Source organism: Lethenteron reissneri, chromosome 20, assembly GCF_015708825.2.
Source record: "Lethenteron reissneri isolate LAM-NWPU_2019-01 chromosome 20, ASM1570882v1, whole genome shotgun sequence".
In the NCBI taxonomy this organism is placed as follows: Eukaryota; Metazoa; Chordata; class Hyperoartia; order Petromyzontiformes; family Petromyzontidae; genus Lethenteron; species Lethenteron reissneri.
In genome coordinates, this window is record NC_083798.1 from 13270166 (window position 1) to 13294622 (window position 24457).

The following is a 24457-nucleotide window of genomic DNA, read 5'->3' on the forward strand; positions in this document are numbered from 1 at the left end:
TGAGTGGGTCGTGGGTATAAAAGTCTGCAATAACATTGAGTTAGCCTATTTCAATTCAATGTCACTGTTTGTTGATGATTTATCATTCTTGTTGGTGTGCAATTATTAAATTTGTAAAACATGTGGTTATGTCTATGTTGCCGAGCTTAGAACACAACAATAAAGCTTGTTATAGTGACATTCTCATTGAGGGTGTAATAATGCATTGATTGATCAATGAATATCGATCGCGTTGCTCCTGATACATAACTCAAACTGCACACGTAAGATTCGATGTTTTTTTTATATTCGTGTTTGGTTTATGCAATGGGTTCTGTTGACCCCTGCAGCTACTAGTGGCCGCTAAATTCAACCCAACACTAAAAGAAAAATGTATCTTTGAATCAAATCGCGCCACCCCTTGACTTGCGATAATTCATCAAACCACCTGCTAATTCACATCACACAATCGTACTGTAGCACGCAAACAACGCGATGAATGGACATCGTTTCTCCCTTCGCCCCACGCGCACGCTCCATCACTGCGCCAGGATCCTCCGTGTCCGGCCACAGCGGCTTCCTGGGCTGTGTGCGCTCGCTGCGCATCAACGGCGCAACACTGGACCTGGAAGAGAGAGCACGGGTCACGCCGGGTGTCAAGCCAGGCTGCTCGGGGCACTGCCGCAGCTACGGCTCACTATGTCGCAACGGGGGCCGCTGCATCGAGCGGTATAATGGCTACTCGTGCGACTGCTCCACATCTTCCTACAACGGACCCTCCTGCACAAATGGTGCGCATACATGTGTGTGTGTCTCTCTGGGTCGACTCGGCCTCAATTGAGTACCTGGTGCAGTGTGTAAACATCAGTATTGAAGAGACAAAGGGGGCCAAGCATGGTACTGGCTACCCACCGCCTTGTGTGCCGTGCCGGCATTCACAAGCGCTCGCTTTTTGTAAGCAGCATAAGAGATATAGTAATGGTCATACAGAGTTAGACAAGATTGATAAGGGGTGAGGTTGGGGTTTGTCCTTTACAGGGTAATTGGAATGCTGTTGAAGTTCATTCTTATTAGCGAAGGCAGGTTTAAGTTTAGCTAATCTCCACATGATTCTGAACACACACAAATGCTTTAACGAAGTGCTTGGAAATTGATGGCTGAAGAAGAATAATGTATTAATATTCCCCTCCGTGGTTGTGTATTTTATTTTTCTAATTACCTGAGAAGCCCTTAGTGCTTCCCATACCAAGCTTGTGTTTCTCCTCAGAGGTTGGTGGTTTTTTCGAGCTTGGAACATGGATTCAATACGACCTTTTGGGAGATGATGACGACGACGAGGAGGGTGATAATGAGTTTTCAACTCCCAAGCGGGATCCGAGCAACATTGCACTTTCGCGCGAGAGCAAGCCGTGGAAGGAGCGAGTGATGCTACCGCTCGGCAAGTCCGCGGGGACCTACGTGAAGGAGGCCGTGGCTGTGGCGATAAGGGAGCCCCCCTTGGAGGACTCTTTGCCCGGGGAGACGGTGCTGCTGAGCTTCAGCACCACGAGCGTGCCCGCGATCCTCCTCTACGTCGGCACCGACTCGTGGGAGTACTTCGCCGTGCTTCTGCAGGAGGACGGTGAGCCAGAGCGGAGGTGGCGTTGGCAAGTGCCAGGAATGGCTCTGACCATGGTGGTGGCTTTTTATTTGTTACTCACTCAACCTAGGCCTGACAATTAAAGCCTCATTGATGATTTCTGCAATGGCAGCAATGGCCAAGCACCACTTTAGAAATATTGCCCCAATTATATATCGATGTATGTTAGTGAAGGGTTAGATATGACAAAAACATTTCAGAATGCTGTGTGTTACGTAACATTGTGACAAGCCATGTCCACAAACCTTCCACTGCTACCTTAAAAAGCATTTGAATCACTCCACCTGAGAACGTCGTTGGTTCAGAAGCTGTGGGTGGCATGCAGGAACAGTTTGTGACACCATGTTGAGGTGGCGACAAGTCCACACTCTCCAGTTTTCATTGTTTGGTGATAACTTGCGTGTAGGTGGACTCGTTGACAAATGAAACACAAAGGCAACGTGTGCCGATAATGTGCCAGTGCTTGCACTAGACCAGTTCTGCTAGAAAGCTACATGAGCTGCATGCAATCCGTCTGGTGGAGAAAGTACTGATAATGAAGCCACTGCCACGCATTACAATTATCTGAGTCTATGGGTTTCTATTTGAGTCTGAGAGTCTTTACGCGAGAAAGCATGGATGAATAAGCCACTGTCAGCAAAATGTGATTTCCAAATTGAACTATATATAAGTCCATGGATCTCCGTGTGAGTTTTGCGAGTCTCTATCGGAATCTATAGGCGTCTATGTGAGTCTCTATCCCAGTTTCTAAATCCAACTACACGCATTACCACCTGACGCTGGTAAGTCCGAGATGAACTTGGTTGCCTCATCATTCTGGAGCTCTGAAACGGCACTGGTGGAGAGTGCATTTCATTGTTTCTGTTTGGCTTGCAGGCAGACTGCAGATCCGCTACCAGCTGGGGGGAGAGACAGAGGCCATCTATATGGAACCACGCAACCTGGCCAATGGGCAGCCACACGGCCTGAATGTAACTCGGCATGGACGGGAAATCTCTGTGCAGGTGGGTGTTACATGGGGTTTACACCTGTCCTGCTTTTTCTAGGATAGCCCTCAATTTTAGAATGCTATCCTGGGACATCTATAAGTTTATCTAGGACATTAAAAGTCCTGGTTTTCATCAGCTGTGTAATAATTCACCACTCCAGGCAATGCAGTCACATTTAGCTTTTACTTGTTCAGGATACTGTGAGAAATTCATCTTCCCATGATATGACCCAAATTTGTCCCTATCTCACAGGTGGGCAACCCACGTATAACATGTAGAAATGGCAAATGTTAGTGCTAGTGCCATTGGTGTAGCATGGTTGGGCATGGGCCTGTGAAATGTTCCTTCCTCTTCATAGGCCGGCACCCACGGCCCTCTGGCCTGCGAAACCTGGTGCAGCCTGCACCACCTGCACACTGATAGCTATGCCACTTGGATCGAGCACAAAACCGAGGATGAGCAAGTGCCAAAGTTATTCATGTTCTTCACGTAGCACAGACAGTGAATTGTAGGTAGTTTTATGGATATGCGACATTATAAGTATCAATTACATTTCTGGCTATCTGTGATTAAGATGAATACTTACAGCTTTATCCGAAAATCCCAAACTTTTAAAATGTAACGGGCTCCTATTTGCATTCAATTATAAATCCGTCCTTTTAAATACAAACATTAAAAAAAACTTTTAATATTTTCTCAATTTCTGTTTCTTTTAATCACTCATTTTGTCTTGCTGGGAGCCAGCTGGATCACTACGCAGCAGCCACGCACCAGCTTCATGCTCTGCAGATGCACTACACAGCCTCTGTGATCTACCTTGGCAAGGTGCCCGGTAAGCAGCATGACCAATAATTGTGTTCACAATCCCATGGCACATGGACACCAATTCTGCAATTTTTCACTGCTGAGCTGAAATTGTTGGGCGAAGATTTAGGATTAGCCCTCGCAACGATGATACAGTTGTAATTATATGAGGAATGTTTCTTTTCTTCTTAGTTTTGGGGTGGTTTTGACTTGAATAGATGACTTAATTAACGATTTAAGTGTCGCTAGAATTTCCTTTTTTTAGTTTAGCTCTGTATAAGCATTTATATAATATATTCGATTTAAAGTGGTTTTACATCCAAATTAATTTACCTATCTTATATTGCTCTTCGCTCCGGATAAAAGTAATTTATTAAATCATTTATTAAATCAGTGAGCTGCTCTATCAGACGAATTATTGTTTGTTAAGTAGCATGCAAACATCATCGATGTGGGATGAATTTTTTAAAGAGCATTTTGTTAAAATAAAATCAAATGTTTATATTCATATTCTTGGTTCTTTCGGTAAAGTCACGTAGAAGGGAAACAATACAATCATAAAACTATAAAACAATAAAATTCTCACGATGTTTCGACTGCAACACACGCAATCATCATCACGTGTGAAATCCACAGCAAGAATTTTTAAAAAGTGGCAGTTTTTTCAAATTTGCAGTCGAAACGTCGTGAGAATTTGATTGTTTTATATTTTTATTATTTTATTGTTTTCCTTCTATGTGACTTTACCGAAAGAACCAAGCATATGAATCCCTGCAGTCACTAAAACTTTAAATCAAAATTCTATTGTTTATATTAAACATTATTTTCACAATAAACTTCCAATATATTGTATAACACTTTGTGTTTTTAATGTTTATGTAATGAACGCATGATATATTCATATGTATTGTACATTTTTTGCACAAAGCCCTTTCTTTGTAAGGTGCACAATATTGGAAACGTCATTAGCCACACTTTACCGGACACGGTACCTGTTCTCCACGCACGTTGGGTTTTTTTCTTATTGAGAAACTGCCTTCGTTTAGAAGCACCGTTGATTGCAGTGCTGCTATACATTGGGTTTGTGAGAGGGAACTTACGATGGCATCTATTGCATTGAGAACAAGGTTCAATTGGTTAGCGATCTCTGGGGAAAGGTGCCTCGCTACAGGGTTAGAAAGGAGAGCGAGTATTCCTTAATGAGGGGGGGGGGGGTATTTTTCCAACCAGCCAAAGCAGATGAGAGAAAACATTACCTCTAACCCCCACCACCAGCCCTCTTTCATTATATATCCCCACCTCCTCAATGCCATTAACGCCACCACGATGGCACCTTTGTCAAGGGGTTTTAAACTGGCCTGCAATGCCGAAAGTTACGAATGCGATCCTTCGTGGACCCCTGCCAGGGATAGAAGCTATGAATAACAACTCCAGGCTTGCGACCCCAGTATCGGTAGGGATAATGAAATATTAATGAAGCGGCCGCCTGCTACTCCAAGCGATCGGCGTGCCCTCAAAATGTGATGGATGGTCCATGGGGAGCAGCCTACACTCTGCCTTGGCTCTTGCGAGTGGCTCAGTGCTGCCCTGTTTTAGTCAATTACGATGGTTTCTGCAGGTGAAAAATATCAGTTTGTGGAATGGACTATTTTTTCTTCACTTTGCAATAAAAACGTACATATAGAGCATTCGTTGGGTGAAAGATATATATGTTGAACCTCTTTCGCACCGTACGTAGCCAGCCACCCGTGCTAATCGGAGGTGCAGGGATAGATGCAGTATCATCCATTGTAATATGGTTGCTTTGAGACTCAAAGCGATATTCTGTGCCCACAGAGGTATTATCGTAAGCATTGCTTTATCACCAATCTTGGCAGCATATCAAATATTAGCAGCCCTATATATATTTAATGAATACATAACAGACTCGGGGAATGAGATTTACAACGTGTATATTTTTTGCAACAAAAAACCAAACGTATCAGCGTGCATTTGCAGACTTGTCGTTAATAACAGGCAGAGTTACGAGGCACTGGTATGATAATATAAACCAAGATGGCAGAATAAATAATGCAAGATTGTCATCGTAAGCAATGCTAAACCCCCAAGCAGATACCAGTTATTTATTTTCGAAAGTGTGCCTTTCGGACATAGAATGAATTCCGGTAGCGCTCTTTTTCTTTCTGGCAATGGCAACAACAAGGGGCACTCGATGTGCACCTTTTAAACGCACTGAAGAGCACTCCACGTCTGACACCGAGCAAACGGGACGCAAGTGACGCCATCGCCCAGGCATGGGACCATTAGACAGCGCTATCCCGGGCATTATCCTCTTTGCATTATCGTGCGAGCAGGCTGCTTGTGTGACTCGTTATCAGAGACGCGCGCTCTTCCTCCCAGCTTTCTTGTATCTCTGCATTGCCTCTACGGTGGCTGATGCATACTTTGAGATAAAACAGCCGGGTGGAGGATGAGTGAATGGGGCTGTTTTGTTCCCAGATTATATGTATTTAAAGCTTGTGGCATACGAGATATGATTTCCCATATATCATTTTAGCCTACTTGGAATATCTGGTGAAAGTTACGTAAGGGAAAACCACGTTAGAGATTTCATATACCCGATGATACCTTGCAACACTTCACAAACCTAGCATACCACAATGTGTGTGGAGTTTTGTTTATTCATTTTATTTGAATGTTCCTTTGAAAATTAAACAGAGACAAAAAGTGGGAACTCAAATTTTTTGTTATACTATTCCAGGCATTTGACTCAGCAAAGGTTGTGGTTGAGGGGAGATTGAGTATAATATCATATCTCTCCTCCGTGGCTTCTCCCCCCTCTCTTACCTATATTGCCTCTTGTAACAGCAGCCCTTTTACCCACTTCAGCAATTGTTTCTTGCTGTGGTTGTCCCACCTGATGACGGACGCTTGTGTTGCTCCCGAAATGTCGTGATTTAATTTATTTTATTTTCTACCTACGTGACTTTGCCGAAAGAACCAAAGAGTATGGATTCTTGCAGTCACGAAAACTCCAAATCTAGATTATCACAGAAACAACCAACACACCGGTTGGCCACTCCTCAATCGGTATTCCCAGAACTGTGCACTACTCAGGGCAATAAGCCCATACACGTGTAATATCAGGTAGTAAAATATAATACTGAATGCGAGAATTACATTTTTCCATGATTAGCCCATTTATGCACTTTTTAACTTTTTTCAAGAGTAATTTAACTGAAGCCGAAAGCAGCAAAAATGGCTTACTCCTGTTCCTTCTTCCTCTTTGAAACACTTTAGATCTGCCAGCACATGAACAATATATTTATTAGAATTTCAAATGCACATAATATTTGATAAACACATTACTGTGCATTACATGCAATGTTTTCCCCTTCAACTAATTTCCATAGCTGATTACAAATCTCAAGATGTTTTCAGGTAGCTTTATTTTTGTAAATGAATGCCGCCATGTATGAACTATGTTGACCTTGATAATTGGTTCTTTACCCTTCTATCTGGCAACAAAACTGACACCTTTTTGCAAGGAGTCATGTTTGCATAGACCGCAATACCTGCAGTCATAAATACAAACAAAAGACATAACTCTGATAATGTGCACATTATCAGAGTTATGTCTTTTGTTTGTATTTATGACTGCAGGTATTGCGGTCTATGCAAACATGACTCCTTGCAAAAAGGTGTCAGTTTTGTTGCCAGATAGAAGGGTAAAGAACCAATTATCATATTTTTACTGGCAAATGAGGTCCCCATAGTATGTTGACCTTCTTTCGCACCGTACACAGCTAAGCGTGCTAATCAGAGGTGATGTAGTGGTCGTCTTCTTCGGGCTGCTTGCGATCCAGCGGTCTCAGTTGTCCTGGAGTGGCAGTCAATACGTTTCTTAAATACCCCTGCCTTCTGTCTGCCCAGCAGCACAAATGGGTACACCACAGTTAGTCGATCGCCAGTTCATATTTTGTGGGGTAAAGTGTATTTATACATCTTCCAATATGTTTGGCGAGTGTGGAAGAGTAGGCTAAAATACCCTATAGAGTGGTTCTCTAGAGCTCCCTGTGTGGAGGTCCTTCCACCAGCAGTCATGCGAGCAAGCAATTGTAAGGCTGCACTTTTAACTTTTACAAAAAATGTTTTTTAACGGGGCATCGTTTCATATTTTTCACCGTCCGCTCGCAGACTCGGAGGTGCGAGACAGCGAGCTGCAACGGGCAAATTTGCACGGGTTCGTCGGCTGCCTCTCCCGCGTGCAGTTCAACCGCGTGGCGCCACTCAAGGCTGCTCTGATGCAGCAGGGAGCGCCCTTCCATTCCACGTCCTCCATCCCATTGTCACCCTCCAGCTCGCCCGTAGTCGTCCACGGGCGACTGATCGAATCGAGCTGCGCAGTGCCGGCCTCCACTATCACCCCGGCGGCGACCAGCACAGAGCCCTGGATCTTCCCGGGTACGCCCAAGGCCGGATTAACACGGGGGGCTTTAGAGGCTGCGGTCCAGGAACTCCGATTTTGAGGGGCTGCCAAAAATGTAGACGGCTTCAGAAATGTTGAAATGCAATACTGTATCACTATGATAAATCTGTGGTTAATTTGGTAATAAAAGCCATAGCTTGACTATGTATTATGCGCCAAAATATGAAGTTTTTCTTAATATTAACATAGATTTAAAATTATAGCTTGTGTATCACATCACAAACTACAACTGAAAATAAGAGATAAATAACAATAAGATGTTTTGCATTGGATGTGGGTGGTGGTAAAACAATACACATTTATTCAAAACTGTATACAAAGAGGGGCCCCCATCAAACGTAATCCAGCCCTTGGTATGCCACCTCTCTTTTGTTTCTGCAAATATAATGGTCCTAAGTAGACATGTTAATGTTTTGATTCAAATGTTGCACAATAAACATAATCGTCGAATTCATTTCTGGAAAGTAAATTCACACTCATGCCTCAAGTGCATTACTTTAATTTTGACCATGTAGCGACAGCAAAATTTAGTTTTTGTTTCCATGAACTACACATGCAGAACGTTCATTCACATTTTAACAGTGCTAATGAGCAGTTCTGGCTATCATCCATCCAACATATGCATGTGTTTTTGTATTTTCCTTCCAAATTCGTACAATTTAAAGCCACAAAGAAGACTGTGATTCATAAGCGAAAATGGCTCTTAATAATAGGCACAGCTGGCAACCTGTTAATTTTCAATATCTTTTAATATTTATAGATTCCTTCGTCGTGTCAGATTGTTGTTGTTGCACTTCAGGTCCCATGAGAGATGTTTCCTGAGTAGCCTTAACGAACGCCCAGATTCCACAACTCACAGTTATTGCGTTTAGTCCTGGCTCATGTTGTTGTTGTTGTGGGACGGAGTAATGTGTCCCTCTCTGGCTCTGCAGACGACTCTTCTGAAATGCCACCAGAAGAAAGGAAACCTATGAGTAGTCCAGTCGGAAGCAACTCAGCTCTCATTGGAGGTAGATGGCTGTTGACTGTTTCTTGAATATACAACAATGTGTGCAAAATTAAGCCTTAAATTCCATCTATTAATTTAATCAACAATTTAAAAGAGATTTTCATCAGAATACACACTCATCAGAGTAAGTGTTGAAACTAGAGCTGGGCGACTCGATTATATTATTTAAGTAACTCCTAACTCTACCGATTATCAGTTTGATTCCTCAACACTAAGATAGTTGAGGAAAATGTCTCGTCTTCGACGTTTTTGCTACCATGTGTGCCACTGGATGGGAGGTGATGAGCGGGGCTCTGTGACATCATCAGCCCCGTCATTCTGGGTGTAGCTTTTAGGGTCGTTTCCCACCTTTAAGAGGCAGGAGGTTGGGGCGGCTGTGATTTTTTTAGAGATCCCTGAGTAATCTACCATAAAAATTTTAGCTGAATACAATTTTAGTCGCTTAATCCACGTAAATTAACTAATCGTTTCAGCCACAAGCAAGTGTTTTGTCTAGATTTGAAGTTTTCATGACTGCAGGGATCCATACTCTTTGGTTCTTTCGGTTGTCCCACCTGATGACGGATGCTTGTGTTGCGCTCGAAACGTCGTGATTTAATTTATTTTATACCTACGTGACTTTACCGAAAGAACCACAGAGTATGCAAGTATTTTGTATTTATAGTTTGTGGTTTCTCACGTTGTACGTGTTTGTGTGCATCTTTTTTAAAGGAGTGATTGCGGTCTCAATTGTGATCATCCTCTGCTTGCTGGCGCTCGTGGCGCGCTACATCGTCGGGCGCAAAGGCTGCTATCGCTCAGCCGTGCGGGGGCCGGAGGTCGTTGAGAGCTCCTCGGCCATGCAGGGTGTCCACCAGAACTTCCACCATGGCCTGGAGGACACCAGGAAGGAGTACTTCATTTAACAGAATAGGGACAGCAACGAGATGCTTTGACGCGCATTTGTCGAGAATATTGTTTACGGGGATGGCCCGGGTGAATGCACTAAGTCACCCGTAGTTGCCGGATGTTGAGATCACAGACTGGTGTCTTCAAACGTGTCCCTGGTGTTTTCCTTCGAGACCCTTTCAAATGTTGTGAACCCATTGTCCAATTTTCCCATATTTTTTATTTCCTCAAAATATACAGTTCCCATGGCATTAACTGTTGCTGGCCAGTAGTTTTGTATGTATTTTAAATTCAGATTTTGTTCCCTTTTAATGGTTAATGTTTTAATTCTGCTTACGCAGCTAAATCTTCATTATAGCAGGTGAAATAATATTGTTCCAATATTGTGATATAAGCCTAAAACAATATGGTGAAAATGTTACAATGTATTCACATTATCACATGTATATGATGATTTAAAATATGGCTAAATGTTCCAGGATACAATTATGAAACTGCTTGTGTTGATGTTAGCCGGGCGTTGTGGCACACGCCTATAATCCAGCACTTTGAAGGCGAGGGTTGGTGGGTCATATAGATTTGTGAAACTCCCAATCCCCCTTATTCTTGGGTCTTTCGGTAAAGTCACGTAGATAGGTTCAAAGAAAATAACAAAAAACTACAACGTTGCGATCGCAAAACAAACGGTCGTCTTCAGAAGGGGGGGGGGGGGGGGGTGAGCTTCCAAGGCAAACTGTTTATTAGGGTTTGAAATGGGCGTAGCCCAAATGTCAGCAAGTGTTCGACAGCCAATTCGACGGGGGTTGGTTTTCCACCAACCCCTGTTTGCGAGATGGCAGTCCTGTACATGAAGTGGGTTTGTGAACCCATCTGCAAAGAACTTTGAGTGTTATTCCCCCATGTGTGTGGGTTTTCTCCAGTTTCCTTTCAAGTACAGAATACTTATACAAAAATTGGACAGAAACCCCAATGCAGGACTCTAATAAAAATGATTACCAAGACTCAGTGAGGTTTTCCTGGATAAATAAGTACCTTAATTTATTGTGTTAATTGTGCAAGATAGAATTAATTGCAAATAGAATGTGTTATTTTAAAATTGTAAAACACTGCATAACAATCTTATGTTTGTATACATACATAATCATGAGCACTTGATAAACACATATTTTGACCACAAAATCTAATGTGTACATAATCCTCTATGGTACCATTTCTCTTACACATCGGTCATGTGCAATCTATTAGGTGACATAAATAACACATTGACAACCGAGGATGAGCTAATGGTGAACATCAGAAAAAAACAACTGAAGGGTTCTCTGCAGCCTCTATAATTAAACCCATCTCCGAGAATTAGTATTGGCATTTAATGTGCCGGGAATCATGTCTGAATGGCAAATTAAAATGTATTTTCTTGGCTTGTGCAGCCAGACTCTGGGGAGTAATGGTGCACACTTGTGAATCGCTGAGACAATATGGAGCTCACTGCTTTAGCATTACAAGGCTGATCATGAATGTAGCTTGAGTTTTGTTTGGCAAAGAGTTTTATAGCGGTGTGGCTATTGTATGTGAGCTCAACATGGAAAGTCTATTCTTGTCTGCGTTCATATTGCATTGATTGGCACACTAGACTATGCTGAAAATCCAATCACAATAAATGTGGAAGCAGCAACAAAGTGCAATATTTGTTTTGTTGTCTGTGTTAAATACATTCAACAACAAAAATTACAAATGTAACCACATCACGCCTTGCGTATACAAATAAGATTAGTCAATGGGATGTTACCATCAATGTCGCCATATTTTAATTGGTTTGATCCAAAATATTAATGGCTTTGTTAAAATATTAGTTTTTTTTAGTATTTGTAGTTTTACAAAGGGTAAACCATTATTTTTTGTCATAACATTCGTGTAATAATCAATTATCCCTTATAAAATAATAATAAACATTAAATGCATTTAAAAATACTGATATAATTTTTCTAAGTACAGTATTGTATATCAATTTATGTTTACAAAAATGTATTCTGAAAAAAATAATTTAAAGATTAAAAAAATGTTTTCAGTGGTAAAAACAACGCTAATGTGAACTGCATTTAAGTGTCAACGATTAACATTTGTTAAATGAAAGGTGGGTGACGTTTCATGTGCGGTAAGGATTGTAAATAATTGTAAAAATGTTGTAAACTTGCTTTCTTCGTCCGTTTTTTGACTTAATGGAACATTAATAAAAAGAGGTAACTCTTCACGCGTATAGTGTGATCATGTAATGCTATATTACACAGTACTTATACGTGTAATGCTTCAGAGCAGCTTGAGGATTCCACTGTATTGACTACAAGTGCAGAGCACTTGAATATTTCTACTGTGTATTTCTGTGTCCAAATATTCAATTGGTATAGAATACAGCCATTACCGAGGATAAAGTCACGTGTTTGTTTAATCGCACTGTTGATTTTCTGAGACCATTCAGAACACACCTATAGTCTGGCCCCTTACCCTAGGATCTGTATCTTCTACGTTGCCCCCTACACTTGGGTTGTCCAAACTGTGAATAATGTGTACACTAGGCTATGTATATAGCAAGTAACCCGGTGCGCCTTGTCCGCACCATCCTTCAGCTATGGCACATTGTAGGGTTAGATTGTCAACCTCTGCTCCTGTGAATTGGCTCGGGCTTGACATTGTGCTGCATCCAAACATAACGTGCGTTTAACGAATCACCTCCTGCACTCACCCCAGTGATTCAATGAATTGTCACGATAATCAGGGTGGTGATTTGATAGTTTTTTAGATTGTGGTGAATGTAGTTGTGGAGCTTTAGTGGCTTAGCTGGGTCATGCGAACTCACTACAAGCAACAAATAGGAATTTAAAAGTATTGATTCATACACACCCTAACCCTAACCCTAATTAATGTATCATGGGTTTACGGATTGGTATTAGTCAATGAATGCTTTGTTACATCCCGAATAAATGACATGCCCAAGGTGCCTGGCCACACCAACTCAAGCCACGTGCGACTTTTCTCGGTTAAATCCAAACATTTCAGTCATTCCAATTCACTCCTTAGAAAATGCATGCAATTTCACATTGATTTTCAATACAGTATTTGATTATTTACTATATCATTCCAATGTTCTGGATAGTTTGAATATACACAGCGTATGCATGCAAATGTATACATACATCACATTAAAATATATATTACATTTGTATTAAAAAAGTATACTGCATTATAATCATGTTATTTTTTTAATATATTGCAAAAATAACTGATGTATATTGCAGTATTAGGCCTTGCAGATATGAACCTTAGTGGCGGGACCCCGGGGTCTCGCATAAACTGCGTTGCGACGTCATTTTATGCCTGCTGAAGACGAACGATACAGCAATATATTCCTCTGGACGAGCTCTACACGATGCGTTAATCAAAGGTTCAAAGTTTTGTTTCTTCTGCGCATTCGTCCTCGCTGCTGCGCTTGGACGACACGACAACAGAATGATCCGCGTCAGGTGGGTCGCTGCGTTCATGTGCGCGGTGGGACGGAGTCGCCAAAAATACATTTACTAATTACGATTTTGACTTCCGTTTATTCGGGACCCCGGGGTCCCGCCATAAGGTTCATATATTCATCTCAAGGTCAAATCTGACTCATGACTGTATTTCAAAATAAATAAACATGCATTATAATATAAAGGGTGGACACAGCCTCAACACAATATCCTAAAACTGCAGGGATGGTATTGATGGACACCTTGTGACAACCCTTCCCGTCACCGAGAATTCCCTGTTTATTTAAATACATTTTCTCCTTCATACCAATTCCTCTCATGGGCCACGTGGCATTAGCTGGGGAGTTACTGGATGGCATGGGGATGGCCGACAGAGAAGTTGTAATGAAGGGCGATTCAGCCTACATTATTCTTGCGTTTGCCATCACAAGCCAAAATCCAAATCGTTCAAACGCTTTGTCACATCTTTTAAGAACAATCAACCTTCCAATTCCACTTCTAGCCATCTTCATGAGCGTTGGTCCTCAACAATGTGGGTGGTTGTTTGCTGGGCAGCACTGCTGTTACGTGAAGTTGTATGAGTGCACACCAAACTTGTGCACACATCTATATAAGGTGCAATTGGTTTATCGAGCAGCTTGCATTTTACAGCTGAATTAAATCAGACTAAACAAAGGCTAAGAAAAGATGCTTAAACGGCAGTTGCTATATCAACAAAGCAATTGTGGTTGTAAACAAACCACGCTGGCAGCATTTACGTTCTGCAAAGAGGTACATTATCAACGCAACCTAGGAATTGTAGAATGTTTTGCTGGGTAGGTTTTTGCGGTCGTGCTGTACTGTACAGCACTCCAGTGTTTGGGTTCTATCACACTGGTTTTGGCATGTCCGACGTTTCATTCCACGTTCTGGGAGTTTCTTCAGTTTTTAAAACGATGTTTTGCTCCACATGCAGAGATTTTTTCAGTACCCGAAACTCCCAATAGTTGAAAAACTTTGTAAATCATGCCAAACATGCGGTACAAACCAAACACACATCAGAACTGTAGAATTGCTCAGATAAATGGAAAAGTTAACCTATACCTTTCAGCACTGTCTGTTGACACAATGTTAAGCTTGCTTCAAAGTTCCAATCTACCCTGTGTAACAGAATTTCATGGCAAATTTGCAGCTTTTCCCAGTTGAATAAAGTCAACAGGGGAGAACTGTGTAACAAGATAAAGGAATTAGAGTAATCTTGGGATTACTTTTTTTAATCGCATACATAGGGCTTTGGGACCTAATAAATGCTCTTCTATCAACATTGCTCACCTTGGATTGCAGTCCTTTTTTTTGCTTAGGGCTGCAACTACAGATGGCTCAGCATCTGTGGGAATTTAGAGTTCAGACCACGATTGACCCACCAGCTGGAATAATTCACAGGAGCATTTTCAGCAGACCTGTGTCAAGCATTACAAAAGATGGGGTTAGGTTTAATTAGAAAACCATTTTTATATGGCGTAACTTTTTATGGTGGTGAAATGGCACTGTCGAACTGTCAACAACTCGTAGTTTGGTTGGAAAGGGGATGCATATAACAAGGCTCCACTGATCTTCTTGGTTATTTCGGTAAAGTCACGTAGAATGGAAATAATAAAATAAAACATAATAAAATACAATTATCACGTTTCGGCCACAACGTTGTCTTCCCGACAGACCTGACCTTCACCTGACGGCTGCTTGCGTTGTGGTCGAAACGTCGTGAGAATTATTTTGTTTTATTTTATTATTTCCATTCTACGTGACTTTACCGAAAGAACCAAGAAGATGAATCCCTGCAGTCATGAAAGCTTTAAATCGAAAAGGCTCCACTGAGTCCCAAAATCATCTTGTTGCTGCTGGAGTTGATGACAGTTTAGTGGCTAGAACCGCTAGATGAACCATTACATTATTTTAGAAGGGAACGTATTTTTCGTGAGTACTAGTTTTGTTTAGAAATTAATGCTTTTTGTAACCTTTATTTAATTAATGGTGTTTCAACAATATGGGAAGCTGCAAATTGAAAAAAGTACACTACATTATTAATAAAAGATAGACAAAACCTTTTGCATTCTTCAGAACGAAGTTTTTATTTACCTTTGGTGTCATTTTTTTATGTACGTTTTCATTAAAATAGAACTGTAAACGAATAGGCTTTCCCTTTTGTCTGGCAACAGGTGTTAAGATGTTAAAACACCAAACCTAAACCTTTTACAAGGAATCATGTCTGCATTAACCACAATACTTGTGGTCAGAATGCAAACAAAAAAAACCTCTGATAATATATGCATTACTTTTTGGCTCTTTCGGTAAAGTCACGTAGAAAGAAAATAAGTTAAATCATAGAATAGACGCTTATTTCATTTATTTTCTTTCTACGTGACTTTACCGAAAGAACCAAAAAGTAATTCCTACAGTCACAAAAGCTCCAAATCAAGTTTAATAAACGCATTGTCTTTGAAACTGATTGGTCCAAATCAGAGACAGCTTTCTTTTGTGGACGAATCAGTTTCAAAGACAATGCATATATTATCAGTGTTTTTTTTGCATTCTGACCACGAGTATCGTGGTTAATGCAAATATGATTCCTTGTAAAAGGTTTCAGTTTGGTGTTTAAACATCTTAATACCTGTTTGTTGCCAGAAAAAAGGGGAAAACCTATTCTCATGTATATAAAGACTTTAAAATCATGGCTTTTTATAAAATAAACTGCGGCTAATCATGCGAATTTGCCTTTAAAACAAGCCTTTTCCAAACCAATTACTGAAACTAACTAGTTCTTTGGGTCTTTCGGAAAAGCCACGTATATAGAACAAATAATATAAGAAAAAAAATATTATTCATAAAAATAAACGTTTTTTTCTTTCCATCTATGTGGCTTTACCAAAAGACCCAAAGAATATGAATTCCTGCAGTCACGAAAGCTTTAAGTCAAGATTTAGCAACTAGTTCACAGCACCTTCAACATGACACAAACTTGCACTCAATTTGGCTGAATGCCTTCTCCAACAGCCTCGCAGTTGCTTATAAAGGCTGCACTGCAATGTGGTTTCTATCACTCAATAGCTCAACGAATGTGTTTAACATTACATTTCTTTACTTTTAACGATATCTGCTTATGGCTGCGTCCAAGAGGAATGGCACGTACAGACATGTTGATGAGCAAGGACACTGGGCCAGTAAAATCGCTTTCCAAATACAATACCATTTATTATGCGTTAAACTGTGTCATATAGACTGTTCATTGTACTTTAACAACGATGCTTTATTAGAGGAAAAACATTCGTAGAAATAAGCAAATGCCGAACGAAGTCTATAAATAAGGCCGTTCAGTTTTACACAAAACGTTAAACTGAACACGGTTGTTACTAAATTATTTGAAAACACCCGATTTTATAAAACGTCAAAAATGTGCATCTTCAAAGATGCAGAAAACCTACATTTTAAGTTAATTGGAAATACATAAAAAAAAACATCACAAGTATAGAAACCACTCCGCCCTCCCCACACCCTTCAGTTTGAAAATGTATGCGGGTAGCATATTTAATAAAGGTCACAAACAATAGAGCGCCTTATAGTTTTCAAATGCCATTCAAGGCTTGGCCACCAATGTGATCGTCACAGAAAGTACTCCTTCATATTTTCTTCCAGTCCCTCACAGTTGTCCTCTACCGCTTGCAGTGCTGTGCCTTGCCCATGGCCAGGCTGGAACTTGCCCTCCTGCGTGCGGTAGGTACCCTTGTGCCGTAGGAAGTAGGACAAAACTACACCCAGCAGGCACAGGATGACGATCACAGTCACCACGACCACAACTGCAAAGAGAAAATCTTATTGTAAGCAGGGCTAGGCACACACAATGAAGCCTACCAATGACAGAATTCAGAGGTGACTTCCAACTCTGCACTGGTAACAACTCCCCATAAACTCCACAGTAGTGATACCAGCCCACCCCCATTAATCCTGCTTGCATACTTAAAGGAAATTGACACCAAGACGAGTCATGGATGAGCAGTCTTCTGTTGTGCCCAAGTTGTATTCGAGTTATATTGCCTAAAGTTAAACATGGTTATGCAAAAGCAAGATTTAGTTGACCCGAATAATTTTGTTCAATCAATTTATCAATTATCAAACACTATTGTGACTATAATTAGGCAACTGATTTGTAAACACCACCCATTGTTAGCTCAAAAGACGATACAATGTCTTCTATTTTAAAATGCAGTACTGTTTAAGTTGTAGACAATTTCAATATTTAAGGTGTTTCAGAAACTTTTAGAAATATACGTACTGTATATTTACTATAATTTAATACGAGCACCTAAACGTCGGTGAACATAATTGGTATAAAAGAAGCCATCAATATAATTGTGACAATTTAGTAGATGTGTAGTGTTCTTCACGGAGGCACAAACTTGACTTTGAGGCAACACGTTTATTCCAACACCCCAACCGGGTAACTACATAAACGTGCAAATTAACAACATCGGTGATAGCCAACTTGAGTATTTACTAAGCCACAACGGGGCAACTACATAACCATGTCAGTCGGTAACATTCTGACTGACCCACGATGCCGAGCGAAGACCGAAGATCGGAGAGACGTAGCACCGCGGTTTGATTCCAGAGAACAGCCCCAATCGGGGCTTGGGACTCAGGCCTTTACAGGTGTGGCATGGCCGGGCTCCGCCCTTGGCCACAACCCCTTCCAGATCCTTCCCGAAGGCTCGGGCCCCTACATCACGTGTCCCTCTCTCCACCCCTTTTAGGCCCCCCTTGCCACCTCGTCCAGTCACGTGCCCTCTCGGGGTCACCCAGACTGTCATGTCCTCACTCAACCTCTCTCTCACTGTCACCAGAACTATGCCCCCGAGGGCCTGCTTCCATGGCATACCCACTCTGGTGCCAGAGAGCGATCCAAGACACACAGCTCCACTCTTGTGGCAGTAGCTGGCACTAACCGCTATAGTGACCCCATTTATGTCACTAGAAATGTACACTCTTTAGTATTCGATCAAACTAACCAGCTGCCCCAATTGCGTTTTATATTTTGTACTGCATACTGCATTCTATAATCCAGCAGATACATCACAGCTCCCATTTATTATTAATTTTAACATAAGGTCCTACACATGGACAGATATATGAAGTTTTCATAAAAAAGTATGTCATATCAGTCCATAATTTGTAAGCAGTACGCCAAGATAATCTAAAATAAATTTGCTAAAGCAGACCGCTTTACATCTTCTCCGAATCTGAAATGTGTTACTATTCTACAGAAGGTATTTGCACATGGAGAAACATGGTCAAACCTGCCTTGGGAAATTTGTAAACCCATGCATAAATGTGTTTTTGTTCTCTCACCCTCAACTATCTAATTATACACAATGGAATAAACACCAAACTGGCATGTTTCATCCACTCACATCATAAATCATTGTACATTTTTTTCTTAGAGTGTAAAAAAATTACATGGGGTAAAAATAAGGTTATTAATTATCATGTTATAAAATTGGAAAACTTTCAGCTCTTGGAAAAGATTTGTTTATTTCTGTAATTACTCCGATGGAAATTATGTTTTTTTGTAATTCAAGCCCGTGTTATCTGTGAAAATGGTGTTAAAAATGGGATGGTACTTATGGGGGTAACTTAAAATTGGTAACCAGTGCTGTATTCACTACCTACGTAGCCTTAGATACATGGTCTTTCCACAGTGGCCTAACATCCTGTTCAATCAATCAACCTACTGTACTTGTGCAGGTCTATCCAATGGCCATATCTGATTAAAAAAAAGTCAACTGCAAAGTGGAATTTTCCGACAAACACCAATATTCTATATTCCTTAAATACACCATATACTGTCTATTTAGGGTGTGTACCCATATGCGAAACAGTTTATATACATCGTTTAACTGTACATAGGACCCCACCTTTACACAGCAGACACTCTACTGTACCATTTTGCTAAATATCAGACGAATAAAAACAAATAATGTCAAGAACACAACTGTGAAAATATCAAGTGTAGTTGCATCCTATGATTGTCTTGAAGATATAAAAATAGGGAGCTGTTACGTTGACATTTTGAGGACACTGCCCTTGACAGTAATACAGGCAGAAATATACGTGTTGTCTCACCTGCCAAAACCACATCATCTGTGCCTCTTGCCGTGGGGCCTGCATGAAACACAAGATGCACAATGAAAAACGGGGGTTACAGAGAGATGAATGGCAGCACCAAGTCCCAAGGATACTCAACACTGTCGACACATTGGCTGTTGATTTTTTTCGTGAAAAATGTGAGCTTTAAAAAATAAAATAAAACAAATTCCACACGGGACACTCCGACAATCGCTTAGTTTATTTTGAGACTCGGTGTATGTGTGGTGTGTACGTTACGGGAACAGCCACTGACAAATAACTCTCTCTCTGGATGATTGGGAATAAAGTACCATCAAAGCCCCTTAGATGCCCACTGGAGGCATGCCCCCTTTTTTTTAGATCACAAAAGTTGTCAAGACTCAAGACTGGCCAGGAGAGCCTCACAATTTTATGCCACGTATTGCAAAATTCAGGATGGAGCAGTGGTTGCAGAAGTGGGTGCAGTGGTTGAAGCACTGCACTATGAACCAAGTAACCGGAATTTGATTCCAAACCATTGCCAACGTCATTTATAACTGAACCACTTCTGGGTCTCCACAAAACAAAGATCCCCTGTATAGCCTTAACAGACTGTTGTGGCAAGTGCTGTTAGCGAGCACCTATGAAGGCCGGAACGGCACACGAGGGGGTGGATGACCAGCGACCACACCCAGCCGCCTTTGTCTCCCTAGTGGCGATGTTTACGCACCACACCAGGTACCCATTTGAGGCTGAGTCGACCTAGAAGAGGCCCAAAACCGGTTCAGATAATCATTACTGGTGTTGGCCGTGAGCAGGAATTAAACTCAGGTCGCCAGGTTCATAGCGCAGCGCGCTAACCGCTACACTACCGCTCCCCACTCTACCCCCCCTTCACCAACCCACACTGACCAACCCCATAACCGATTTGGCATGGGATGGCCTCCATCCAGCAGTGGATTATGGGCTGACAATTATTATAGTGCATGCTTAAGACTTATGTTGTACATATTTTAAGGGCCACGACAAAGCATCACATTCCCATAGCTTATCCCGATATTCAACGCAACTTCACAAGCAAGCATTGTCTGATGCTCAGCCAACCTCAATGTCCCTGGCTGCCTTTTGTGGCCAGCTGTTGCCAGCTGTTGCGTTGTTGACTTTTTGGACGATATATCTCATTACTGTCGAGTTAGGTCAAGTCAGCGCGAGCAAGAAAACTAAACAGGTTTGGAAGGAGTTTACTTGCATTTACTTGTGGACACTGCAGGTGTGTTGGTTGACACGACTTCACCCATGCTGAGCGTTGTCGGTCTACTGTCCAAGCTTGTTGACTGACATCACAGAGGAGGGGATACACAAATTAGACGTGGAAAGACAGAGACAGCATGTGGGAGGGCGTTCCCGGAGTTTGAGGATTAACAGAGGCAGACAGGCGGTCAGGTCAATAAAGCTCGGCTGGAAAACTTCACTTGGACTATTTAAGTGTGTTTACTCGACGCCTGGCAGTGAATTAGATCAACAGACATTCTCTTCTAAACCTAATGTTTTTTTCATTAGCATGATGCAGTTTCAATTTGCTCTAGCAAGCATTGCGAAGCTAATGAATAAACAGTGCAGGACAAATCCGTTCTGTACTTCTACTAATGGGCGTGGGGAAGATACGCAACCTGTTCTTTTACTTTCACCACATCCTTATACAGTACAGTACTTGTGAAACGAGAGGATAAATGTCATCACGGTGCTGTCAATGTAAAGAGGGCAAACTTGCAAAGGGAACCCGACCAACCGAACGCTGCCAGGTCACGTGGGGGGGGGGGGGGTGCCACACTTCACCAACAATAAAGAACTCTACTCTTTGGTTCTTTCGGTAAAGTCACGTAGGTATAAAATAAATTAAATCACGAGGGTTATTTTATTTTATACCAACGTGAATTTACCGAAAGAACCAAAGAGTATGGATCCCTGCAAATCACGAAAACTTCAAATCTAGAATAAAGAACTCGGATAAATACATTAAAATTTTGAATTTGTAAGCGAAACATCCAACCATCATGGCAATAACAAGCAGTATATGTAATGATAAAAACAAGTGTATATATACAGTACATCCATGTGTGGTCCACAAAAACATAGTCCCAGCTCCGGTCGATGGAAAAAAAACAAAAGCCCTCCCGATGATAACTAGATGGAAATTCGTGCCAAGGAAAATGAGACGCAGTCATTTACGGCTGGAAAATGCTCTCGTTGGGTTTAAAACTGGAGAATGCCGACAATTACGAGCTACCCTGGATCCCCCCCCCACGTGGCAATCTCTCTTCCACCTCCTCCCCTGCAGCTTCCAACAACAAGCAATTTGAAGAATCTCGAACCCGGTGTGCCCCAATTTCCATGCCACACCACAGCGACTCCGCGAGCAAAGCAGGGGCAGGTCACACAGTTTGGTTGCCAGCTAAAGTGTAAAGAAAGCCACGCAGTGGTGGGGCCTCCTCTCTAAACATGAATGTGCCATCGATTGCACATTGTTTACAAAGCCTCTCTCCCTCCCTGATATAAATACGTGCCAAGGCTCTATATAGCCGATGAGAGTCGATATACTACAAAGTCGTGGCGGAAATATCTCCATGCACACTGCATGTACATTGTGTAGGAGAGTGGAATAACATGTATACTTTCGTTTTATTTTGGTCTTTCGGTAAAGCCGCGTAAATAAGTTAAAAGAACATACCAACAAATAACAAAACTACGTTTCGAACCTAAGCGACTTTACCGAAAGACCCAAAGAATATGAATACCTGCAGTCACGAAAGCTTCAAGTCAAGATTTGAAATATAATCGTAATAATAAAAACAACAAGCCTAACAAACAAACAAAAACGACTCTCGTACCATCAACAAACAGCACGGCATGCTTAGGGGCTTGATGTATGAATAATGCAAGGCGTGACATTTGCTACAATAATAAATACCATTAATCTTGGACACCAAAATGTGCACGGCAGCTGCCGGAGTAATAACGACGCCTTGACGTGAACACAACGCGGCGATAAATACTGCGGGCCGGTTAATGTGCAAGACATTGCTGCGAAACTTTACTACAACAACAACAACAATGTACACACATCGCGCCGTGCTCACGCTGTAAATGTACTGCGATGTCTTGTGCAGCGAAGCTTAACTACGAGGCCCACACAACTAAAACCTTGCGGCCTCTTGCCTCAAAAGCGATGGGGGGACAGAGCTCAATTTAAAAAAAGAAACCACGCACGCAACGCACCCCACACATCGCACAGACAGGGCATTGGTTCTGTAAAGGGATACGAACTCCATACTCACGTTTGAGGTTGGCTCCATCACAGCCACGAGTTGTTGTTGCTGTACACGGCTACTATGTGCTTACTGTATGGGGCACACAATTGCTGGCCAACTTTCCACCCCTACTACATTACATAGCCCCCTCCCAACCTCCTCCTCCCCTCTTTCCTTTATCGCAAAAAAAAAATACCCGACCTCACGAGCACAGCGTCGGTGATAATAATAACTGCCCCTATTAACTTTCCTCGACAATTTACTTCCACCACTACCGACTTACGGTACTGTACTTGAGTCGACAAATTCACCGACACGTGTGTAGTAATTCAAGCCACTCTGGCGTTTCACGTCTACTGGCTGGCTGGCTTGCTGTGTGATGTGCTGTTGGTTGGTTGGTGGCGTGGGTGGCTGTGATGGAAGGGCAGCTTGGGTTGGGTGACTGGGCTGGGTTTGGTGAATTTATTTTGGGTGGCTGTGATGGGGGTGGGACTGGTTGGATTGGATGGCTGGACTGGGTTTGGTGAGTTTAGTTTGGGTGGCTGTGTTGGGGGGTGGGACTGGTTGGGTTGGATGGCTGGGCTGGGTTTGGTGAGTTTAGTTTGGGTGGCTGTGTTGGGGGGTGGGGCTGGTTGGGTTGGGTGGCTGGGCTGGGTTTGGTGAGTTTAGTTTGGGTGGCTGTGATGGAAGGGCAGCTTGGGTTGGGTGGCTGGGCTGGGTTTGGTGAGTTTAGTTTGGGTGGCTGTGTTGGGGGGTGGGCTGGTTGGGTTGGGTGGCTGGGCTGGGTTTGGTGAGTTTAGTTTGGGTGGCTGTGTTGGGGGGTGGGACTGGTTGGGTTGGGTGGCTGGGCTGGGTTTGGTGAGTTTAGTTTGGGTGGCTGTGTTGGGGGGGGGGCTGGTTGGGTTGGGTGGCTGGGCTGGGTTTGGTGAGTTTAGTTTGGGTGGCTGTGTTGGGGGGTGGAACTGGTTGGATTGGATGGCTGGACTGGGTTTGGTGAGTTTAGTTTGGGTGGCTGTGATGGAAGGGCAGCTTGGGTTGGGTGGCTGGGCTGGGTTTGGTGAGTTTAGTTTGGGTGGCTGTGTTGGGGGGTGGGCTGGTTGGGTTGGGTGGCTGGGCTGGGTTTGGTGAGTTTAGTTTGGGTGGCTGTGTTGGGGGGTGGGACTGGTTGGGTTGGGTGGCTGGGCTGGGTTTGGTGAGTTTAGTTTGGGTGGCTGTGTTGGGGGGTGGGCTGGTTGGGTTGGGTGGCTGGGCTGGGTTTGGTGAGTTTAGTTTGGGTGGCTGTGTTGGGGGGTGGGACTGGTTGGGTTGGGTGGCTGGGCTGGGTTTGGTGAGTTTAGTTTGGGTGGCTGTGATGGGGGTGGGACTGGTTGGGTTGGGTTGCTGGGCTGAGTTGGGTGAATTTAGTTTGGGTGGCTGTGTTGGGGGGTGGGCTGGTTGGGTTGGGTGGCTGGGCTGGGTTTGGTGAGTTTAGTTTGGGTGGCGGTGTTGGGGGGTGGGACTGGTTGAGTTGGGTGGCTGGGCTGGGTTTGGTGAGTTTAGTTTGGGTGGCTGTGTTGGGGGGTGGGCTGGTTGGGTTGGGTGGCTGGGCTGGGTTTGGTGAGTTTAGTTTGGGTGGCTGTGTTGGGGGGTGGGACTGGTTGGATTGGATGGCTGGACTGGGTTTGGTGAGTTTAGTTTGGGTGGCTGTGTTGGGGGGTGGGCT

At 42.7% G+C, this 24457-nt stretch overlaps 2 protein-coding genes across 6 annotated transcripts in view; one reads left to right on the plus strand and one right to left on the minus strand.

Annotated features, from left to right (window-relative positions):
* LOC133344798 (contactin-associated protein-like 2) overlaps positions 1-12014 on the plus strand; it is a 152416-nt gene extending 140402 nt beyond the window's left edge. For both annotated transcript variants that reach the window (XM_061554988.1, XM_061554990.1), the window contains 7 exons: positions 531-770; positions 1247-1600; positions 2495-2622; positions 3352-3439; positions 7609-7875; positions 8833-8910; positions 9621-12014. In XM_061554988.1, coding sequence (XP_061410972.1) covers positions 531-770; positions 1247-1600; positions 2495-2622; positions 3352-3439; positions 7609-7875; positions 8833-8910; positions 9621-9814 — 1349 coding nt within the window. In that variant the 3' untranslated portion in view covers positions 9815-12014. The remainder of the gene's footprint in view (positions 1-530; positions 771-1246; positions 1601-2494; positions 2623-3351; positions 3440-7608; positions 7876-8832; positions 8911-9620) is intronic.
* Positions 12015-15401: 3387 nt separating this feature from the next.
* LOC133344799 (glycophorin-C-like) lies at positions 15402-23188 on the minus strand. Of its 4 annotated transcripts, none has more exons than XM_061554994.1 (4): positions 22783-23188; positions 20703-20781; positions 19466-19504; positions 15402-17094 (listed from the first exon to the last, which is right to left on the minus strand). In XM_061554994.1, exons 1-4 carry the CDS (start codon positions 22798-22800, stop codon positions 16949-16951), a joined length of 282 nt encoding a protein of 93 aa, XP_061410978.1. In that variant the 5' UTR covers positions 22801-23188; the 3' UTR covers positions 15402-16948. The 4 variants fall into 4 exon arrangements, with proteins under 4 accessions (XP_061410978.1, XP_061410976.1, XP_061410977.1 ...); XM_061554992.1 differs by having other exon boundaries at positions 15402-17142; XM_061554993.1 differs by having other exon boundaries at positions 20697-20781.
* Positions 23189-24457: the final 1269 nt, after the last annotated feature.

Excerpts from the sequence above, each read along its gene's own strand:
- LOC133344799 (XM_061554991.1), bottom strand. Across the intron at positions 19,505-20,696 it reads TGCAGTGTCCACAAGTAAAT|GCCCCACGGCAAGAGGCACA; the intron begins GCAAGTAAACTC and ends TGTTTCATGCAG. Across the intron at positions 17,143-19,465 it reads AGATGATGTGGTTTTGGCAG|TTGTGGTCGTGGTGACTGTG; the intron begins GTGAGACAACAC and ends TTCTCTTTGCAG.